At 49.5% G+C, this 8598-nt stretch overlaps 2 protein-coding genes across 2 annotated transcripts; one reads left to right on the forward strand and one right to left on the reverse strand.

The window, feature by feature from the left end:
* Positions 1-3: 3 nt before the first annotated feature.
* On the forward strand, positions 4-3383 carry GPR75 (G protein-coupled receptor 75). Its single transcript, XM_032103856.1, has one exon. The coding sequence runs from the start codon at positions 133-135 to the stop codon at positions 1663-1665; it is 1533 nt and encodes a 510-aa protein (XP_031959747.1). The 5' UTR covers positions 4-132; the 3' UTR covers positions 1666-3383.
* A 1865-nt stretch (positions 3384-5248) lies between these two features.
* LOC116441672 (toll-like receptor 2 type-1) lies at positions 5249-8229 on the reverse strand. Its single transcript, XM_032103855.1, has one exon. It carries the CDS (start codon positions 8227-8229, stop codon positions 5605-5607), a length of 2625 nt encoding a protein of 874 aa, XP_031959746.1. The 3' UTR covers positions 5249-5604.
* Between the last annotated feature and the right edge of the window lie 369 nt (positions 8230-8598).

Here is an 8598-nt window from a genome sequence, read left to right on the forward strand (position 1 = left end):
GCGCTGAGGCGGCGGTGAACGGGCGGCGAAGGGGCCGGGCGGGAGCCCTGAGGCGGCGATGAGGGGGCGGTGAAGAGGCAAGGCGGGAGCCCCGCGGCGGCGATGAGCGGGCGGTGAAGGGGCCGGGCGGCGATGAACGGGTCGGGGCGGCTGCCGCCCGGGCCCGCGGAGCAGCTGGGCGCGAACGGCAGCGGCCCCGCGGAGCTGCGGGAGGGCACTCACGCCGCCACGCTGGCCGCCTGCGCCTCCTTGCTGGCCCTCGTCTTCTGCCTGGGCTCCTACGGCAACCTCATCGTGCTGCTCTCCTTCTTCGACCCGGCCCTCCGGAAATTCCGCACCGACTTCGACTTCATGATCCTCAACCTCTCCTTCTGCGACCTCTTCATCTGCGGCGTGGCCGCCCCCATGTTCGCCTTCGTCCTGTTCTTCGGCCCGGCCCGCGGCGTGCCCGGCACCTTCTGCTTCACCTTCCATCTCACCAGCTCCGGCTTCATCATCATGTCGCTCAAGACGGTGGCGGTGATCGCGCTGCACCGGCTGCGCATGGTGCTGGGCAAGCATCCGCACCGCGCCGCCTCCGCGCCCTGCTCGCTGCTCCTCACGCTGCTGCTCTGGGCCGCCAGCTTCACCCTGGCCACGCTGGCCACGCTGCGCACCCGCGGCTCCCGCCTCTGCCTGCCCATGGCCAGCCTGCCCAGCGGACAGGGCAAGCTCATCCTCTACCTCTACGTCACCGACTTCATCTGCTGCGTGGCCGTCGTGTCCGTGTCCTACGTGATGATCGCCCAGGCCCTGCTCAGGAACGCGCGGGCGAGGAAGTGCCCGCCCGCGGTGGCCGTGGGAGCCCCCAGGGCTCAGCTCTTCGCGGGGCCCGGGGCCGTCCCCGCCCTATACAGGACCCAGAGCTGCACCAAGCCACCCCACGGCCACGCCAAGCTCGCTGGCCGGCTCCCGCTGGCCTCGGCCGTCAATCTGGCCACGGCCAAAGACTCCAAGGCCGTGGTGACGTGCGTGGTCATCGTGCTCTCCGTCCTGGTGTGCTGCCTGCCCCTGGGCATCTCCTTGGTGCAGGACATGCTGTCCAGCAGCGGTGGCTTTGTGCTCTACCAGTTTGAGCTGTGTGGGTTTACCCTCATTTTTTTCAAGTCGGGATTAAATCCCTTTATATATTCCCGCAACAGCGCGGGGCTGCGGAGACGCGTGGTCTGGTGCCTGCAGTACGTGGCGCTGGTGTTTTTCTGCTGCAAGCACAAGACGAGGCTTCGAGCCATGGGCAAAGGCAGCCTGGAGGTCAACAGGAACAAGTCGTCCCACCACGAGACCAACTCAGCCTACATGTTGTCTCCAAAGCCTCAGAAGAAGGGTTTGGAGCAGGCGTGCGGTGCCAGCCACTCCAAGGACAGCGTGCTGAGTCCCAAGGCGTCCGCGGGGCAGCAGCACTACGGGCAGAGCAGCTCCACCCCGATGAACACGCGGATCGAGCCCTACTACAGCGTGTACAACAGCAGCCCCTCGGCGGAGGTGAGCACCCCGCACAGCCTGCAGCCCGCGGGCTCCGCCTTCGGCTTTGCCAAGCCCTGCATCCCCGCGCTCCATCACTCCGGCAGCGCAGGGTGGGACTGCGGCGCTGCTCCCGCCAGGCACATACCACTGCCCTCCGTGTAGCCTTGGCACCACCCAGCCATTCCAGAGGGTCCCCTGCTCTGCTTTGCGGAGGAATTGCTCCGGACTCCATGATACTGCTGCCAATGAGTACAAACGCCGTTCCCGTTCGCGTTTGAAGCAAACGTGGAGCTGTCGCCTCCGTGACGCGCTCTGGAGTTCCCGTGGCGAGCCAGAAAGGGGGATATTTTAGATGTGGAATTGTTGCACGAGGGTGGTTTGGTTACTAAATTTTACTGCTGGACAAGTGAAAAAAAAAGTAGATTCCATAATTACGTGTTCATTATGTCACAAGGGCAGGATGGACAAGGCTCAAAGTAACCTGGGATAGGGGAAGGTGTCCCTGCCCATGGCAGGGGATGGAACTGGATCATCTTTAAGGTTCTTTCCAACCCATTCTATGATAAGACAGAGTATTATAAATACCTTGTATTTTCAGGAAGGAAGAACTAGGGAGATGCTTGGTGTACTTGAGTTTAAGCTCTTCCCGTTGCAGAAGGTTGGAACAATCAGCATTTTTCAGTAATAACAGAAGCCCTTTCTCCTCACAGGGTGAAACCCTGGTTCTGTTGAGGTAAATGGCAAAATTCCCATGAACTCAGCTAAAGTTCGGGATTTCACTCTTGGCTTCTTTAAGTGGGACAAGGTTTTGCTTGGTCAGTGTTATATTGCCACTGGGGAGGGACATTGGAGAAGTGTGGCACTGGAATAAACCACTGCAGTATATATATTAGTATCTGCTGGGCATTGGGGTTTTCATGATGGTGGCATTATGTATCCCAAAATAATTTGGAGAACTATTTTACATCTGATGGAAATAACATGCACTACCTAATTATTTGCATTACTTGAGGATAAAGATGAATTTTGCAATATTATGGGACTGATACGCCAGGAGGAGCACAGTCACCTCTAGAATTCCCTAACTGGTCAGCTGTCAGGCAGAGTCGTGTTGCTGCTTGCTCTTTTGCCCTTGACTTTGTATGAATTGGGATTTGGCTATTCCTGACAGGCAGAACTGACAGCTGTTAATATTTTTAAAACCAGAATGACAAGTTTTTTGAGCTTTTGTTAAGAAGTCTGACATCAGTTTGATTACATCTGTCTGCTTAGAAATTTTGTCCGTTGGTCTACACAGCAAGCAAATAACAGAAGTTAAATATTTTTTTAATCAATCCAACCATTTGTGTTGTCACTTACTGTGGGAATTCCCTTAGAGACAACAACTCAGGGGCATTTGAATTCCTGACAGTTCTTGCTCTAAGTGGCCAGATCTCTTCCAAACAAGCAATCACCTTTCAGCTTCTGTGGACCTCAGCAGAGCCTCAGTGTCTCCAAAATAATTGTGCCACAGACTTTTGATGCCTTGCTATAGGAAATTGGACACCTTCAGGAAAATGACAGTGATGGGAAGGTGATTTGTTACTTTAGAAACAGGAAATGTCCACATCATTGCTGTCTGTGAATTGCTGGTTCCGGCTTTTTGTTAACTAAACTGTTTTCAAGATTCTCCTGGAACACTGTTCTTTGTTTAACACTGAATATGAATGAATTCTGAATAATTCAAACCAGCTTTCTTGCAATAAAACCAGTGTGAACAACTTTCTAATACAAATGTAAAATTGAAATTATTTCCCTGAGTCCTTTCTCTCTGCCCAGATATTTTTTTTCTCTAAATGAATAATGTGGTTCTTTCTAAACAGTATAAAAGATAATGAAGAGGTCTTGTTTGGCTGTTCTGTATTTGAATTTCTCTTCAGTACAAATTGTACTGGAGGGAAAAATATACATGAGGTAGCTTTGGGGGTTTGCTGTGTGTATGGGCAACTTCTCCTGTGCCTTTAGATCACATGAACTTCATCACAGGTCTCAAAATTAAACCATTCACACCTCATAAATAATTTGCATTGAGTATTCATGTGGGAGTAAAGCAAGAAGGGGCCAAGCAGGAGGTTTTCTTGCCTTTATGTGACAAAAGAACTGACGTCCCCATCAAAGCTCTTTGTAATTTGCTCTGTGTTAACTCCTGATGCCAGCTGTGCCCTTAACACCACCCGTGTAATTAATATTGGTGTTAATCTCTACAGTATCATAGCGCCAGACGGGAAACTGCAACACCTTTTAATCTGCAGGAGGAACAAAATTTAAGTTGCCAGTTGTACTAAATAACAGTTTTGTGGGAGGTTTATGGATATAGTAAATCAAAACTGGATTTTGAAAGCAGGTGCAACTTTGCAGTGAATCATGAACTGAAATAATCAAATTTTTTATAAAATAATTGGTTTAGCCTCTTCTGGAGTGTAACTTCTCTTTTTTTCCCCTTAGCCCCGTCTATCAGAAACCTGCTGAGCACAGAACCAGTAAAGAACCAGTAAAGCTCCAGTGAAGAACCAGTAAAGAGTCACTGCAAGCTTAAAAAGCAGCGATGGAATTGAGAGGGAAGCAGCGGAATATGGAAGTGGAAAATGTGTGGGAAGAGAGGAAGGGAGAAATGTGACCACTGAGTGGTTTAGAAAGAGGAAAGCATAAAGGTTATTAGAAAAACAGCTGATTAATTAATTGGGGCTCGTTAACAAGTGACTTCTGGTTGCTAAAATGAACAAAAATATTTGTAATATTTTTATAATTCATGGTCTTTTTAAGCCCTAGATCTCTGTGGTGGTAAGAGCTGGCTTTTTCAGCTGCTGGCCTGCAGGATTGTGAGTTTTATCCTTAATATATAAAGCCTCAAAGCTGATGATGCTAAATCATTTTGCTGAGGAAAGGTGGGTTTGCAATGAGTTCCAAGGGATCTCTGTCAATGGAGATATTTGTTTCATGTTCCCCCTTTTGGCAGCAAATAGGTTGGTCTTGGTCTTGTTTTGTCACAGCAGAGCCAATTCCTTTTCAGAGTCTGTGTTCCAAACATGCTGCACACAGACATTCTGCATTCCTGGATCTGGGATCTTCTGGGGGGAAGTCTTTTGGGTTTGCTCATCATAGGAGCAAGTCCAGGTCGTGCTAAACCAAATCATTTGTCCTCACCGGGTGTTTAGTTTCTGTCACAGTCTGTTGATTTCCCTTAAATGTGAAAGTTGGATCAGCTGAATTTCATTTGTTTTTTCCCAAGCACAATAAATAAAATTATCAAGTGGCACTAGGCAAGGGCAAGGACTATGCAGAGGTAGCACTGAATCCATTAGAAATGGGTCAAGGTGACTGTGTCAGGTGGAACTTTCCTAAATCTAAATAATAATGTACAGAATTTGCTTATTCTCCAGAGATTTGTAATTAAACAAAGCTCACCCCAGTTATATAACAGCAGAGACCAACACACTCAGCTGGTTCTTTTTGTACTGTCTGGTTGTATATTTTATTCTGTATTTACAAAATATTTTCAAGTCTCATCTCTTCCAGCAGTCACTGAATCCAAAATCTGTAGCAGTGTGGGTTTAGCCTCTCTCAGAGGGCTGAATTAAGTCAATCTTTAATCTTTCCTTGCCAAAGCACAGAAAGGAGCTGCTCCCTGTGTACCAGCGTGGTTTGTGGCGCTCTTACCTGCACACAGGTGTTCCCACCTTAAGCTGTCCCAGAATCAGGAATCTGAAGTCCAGTCCTAAGACACCGCTTCTCACTGCCACCACCTCAGGAAGGCAGCGAGGACATGCAGTGTGACTTGAGCAGTTCTTCCTTTCAGGTGACATCCACAGCACTTACAGAAATGCTGGGAATAGCTGGACAAATTCAAACATCCAGGAGGAAAAGGCTTTTTATTGGCACTCAGGTCTCATCCCTTCAGGTTTCTTTATCAGAGGCAATAACAGGCATGCTGCAGTCCCCCTAGGAGCCTCTCCTGGAGCTGATCCAGACAAAGCCCTGGGCATCTCAGCAGCCTTTGCAGGAGGTAAGTGCTTTTGTTTGACCACAGGCTTTCCAGGCACAGCCCTCACAGTTCCCTGGGTCTCATTCCAGCTCCTGCATTTCCAGAGCAGATCCGTTCTCCGCTCGCACGAGCGGCTCGTTGGTTGTTTTTAGGACGGCTTTTAGCTGATGCCAGAATATTTTCTGCTTGTGTTCCTCAGGGCTCCACTTCAAGTAGGTTTTCCTTCTCAGCAGTTTCCTGAGTTTGCTGAATTTCTGAGGGACGCTGTGGGGCGGGAGATCTTCCAGCACGATCATGATGAGGGAATCCAGGTTTTCATTCAGGACCCGGTGTTCGGCAAAATACAGCTCGTACTGACACCAGCAGCTGTTCACAAAGCTGGGAGAGAGAACAAAAAGCACTTTATGGCTGTTCTCTATGCAGTAAAAAATGTTCCCAAGCACGGGATGCCCCGGTTTGAAATCCCTCTCGTGGTAACATATCCTGAACCCATCATTTTCCAGCTTTTCCAGCAGGTTCTCTTTGGTCCAGTCGGCATCGTGCTCGCTGTACGAGATGAAGGCATCGAAGAGTTTGTTTTCTGGCCTCTTCTCGTACTGCTTCCTTTTGGCCATGCACCAGTACCAGCCCATCCTGATGTACCAGGGCCCGTCCAGGCGCCAGCAGAGCACGGTGAGGGCCAGCACAGCCAGGCCGGCAGCGCCGGCGGTCACGGCCAGCTGGACACCCAGGGAGCAGCGCAGCAGGGTCAGGTGGCTGCTGCCCACCAGGGAGCCCCGGCGTTCCGGGGGGAAGCTGCACGTCATGGCCCCCCTGCCCCTGATCTCCAGCTGGGGCTCGTGGATGTAGACGTTCACGAACCAGTACAGGTCACAGGTACAGAAAAAATGCTCCCCTTGGACAGTCAGAACCCTCAGACTCGTCAGTGGGCCAAACGTGGCCTCCACAATGGTTGTGATGGCGTTGTCGCTGATGTCCAGCTCGACCAGAGAAGCTGGGAGAGAGCCATGCTGCAGAAAGGAGATCTTATTCCCTGACAGATTAAAATACTTCAGCCCTGGGAGGGATTCCCCAAAGCCATCGGGCAGCTCTGGGATCAGGTTGTGGCTGCTGTCCAGGCTGGTCAGTGCAGGAAGGCGCCCAGCGGGCTCCAGATGTGTGATCAGGTTCCCAGAAATGTTTAGATGTTCCAGCTTTTCCAGGGCATCAGTTAAGGACAACACCTTCACCTTGTTTTTACTGAAATCACATTTTTTTAAGGCTGATGGAAAATACTCGGTGTGCATAGCCACAATTTTGTTATTCTGAATCATAAATATTGTTAAGTTGGAGAGGGATTTCAGACTGGGGGGGATGACTTCGATGTCGTTGTTGCTGATGTCGAGATGCTGCAGGGAGGAGGGGAAATTGGGAAGTACAGAAATGTAGTTGCTGCTGAGGTCCAGAAATAACAGTTCTTCCACTGTCTCAGCAAACCACTCTGGCAGCTCCACAATGGAGCAGCTGGACATTCCCAGGTGTTTCACTTTCTCGGGAAGGCTTTCAATGGGTGTTCCAGCCACGTTCCTGACAAAGGAGATGGCGCTGATGTGTACAGTTCCGGGGGGAGGGACACACGTTGGAAGTGCATTCCCGCTTTCTGAGAATGCTGTGTAGATGAAGTGGTTTCCTTGAACGTACATTTTTTCCAAGTTAAACAATTTTTTAGCGAAATCCACTGGAATTTGGCTGATGTTGGTGAAGGACAAATCAATTTCCTTGATGCTGGAAGGGAGGCACAGCGTATCCAGGCTGTTGATGGGGTTGTTGCTGATGTTTAGGAACAAAAGCTGGTGGGATGGGAACTCACAGATGGACTCGGCATCCAGGATGTTAATGGTTAACTTGTTGGAGCTGGCGTCGATGGACAGCGTGTTTTCCATTGGAAAGAACAGCCCAAACAGTGACAGAAGATCCATTTCCACGTTGTTGTGACTGATGTCAAGCTCCAAAATCCTGCCCAGCTGGGCTTGGCAGAGATCCTCATCCAGTTTTAACATCAGCTCTTCCGTGGTGAGGTTACTGTGGGACAGGTCAAGTGTCCCGTTAATGGAAATTCCACAGAGGCTGGGCTCGGGTGTGGCTGTGGGAGGGGCCACTGTGTTCCCCTCTCCTCTCCGAAGAAGATTCCCTGTGCTTCTCCTGAGCCTGGGGTTAAGGATTTGCCGGAGAGACAGAACTCCGGAGCGCGGCAGCTCTTCGGTGGGAACAGAAGGCTCCAGAGCAGCCCCATAGGATTTGTCAGAATTCTTGGAAAGCTGCAAAGACCCCGGAGTTTTGCCAGCGGGTGAGAGCTTCAGGTGGGGTGGGAGATTTGACAGAAGCAGCTTCTCGTAATTAAATGATAAATCCACAGAAACCAGGCTGAGCAGACTCTGGAATGCTCCAGGCTCAACATCCCTGATCCGATTGTAGGAAAGGTCTAGAACTTCCAACCTGGCAAATCTTTCCAAGTCTCTCTTGGTTATTTTTTCAATGACATTGTGTGAGAAATTGAGAGCTCTCGCTGTTTTTGGAGCTTGTGCTTCTGAGACAGAGGAGAGGTTTGAATAGGAGTAGTTATAAACCAGGAAGGCTGGAGGTGTTCTCCATGTTAGGAATCCATGTGCTCTGCTGAGTAAGAGAGGAATGAAGCAGAAATGAAGGCAGCCAGGAAGGATCCTCATCCTGGAGAAAAGAAATGTTAAATCCATCATTATAATATTTTAAAGAATACCATAAAAAATAATCCTAATTTACTTGCAAGTCCAGAAATTGTTTCATTAATTGTATCCATGAATCCCTTTTTATCTACCAAAATAAAACACATCTTCAGAGTAAGAGAAACAGAGTGTCTGAGAATTATTTGAAGTAGAGCACTAATCATGAGGTCATGGTAGATGAAGTCTGAATTATTTTTTATTTCTTTTTTTTTCTCAGGCAGCCCCTGCAATATCATCTTCCCCCTGGAAAATCTGAAATGCCCTTCATGGCTCCGTGGGACTCAGTTTTTATGTCTCCCATCCTGGTGCACAACAACCAGGTAAGTCTGACCC

This window comes from Corvus moneduloides, chromosome 3 (assembly GCF_009650955.1).
Source record: "Corvus moneduloides isolate bCorMon1 chromosome 3, bCorMon1.pri, whole genome shotgun sequence".
NCBI classification, from domain to species: domain Eukaryota; kingdom Metazoa; phylum Chordata; class Aves; order Passeriformes; family Corvidae; genus Corvus; species Corvus moneduloides.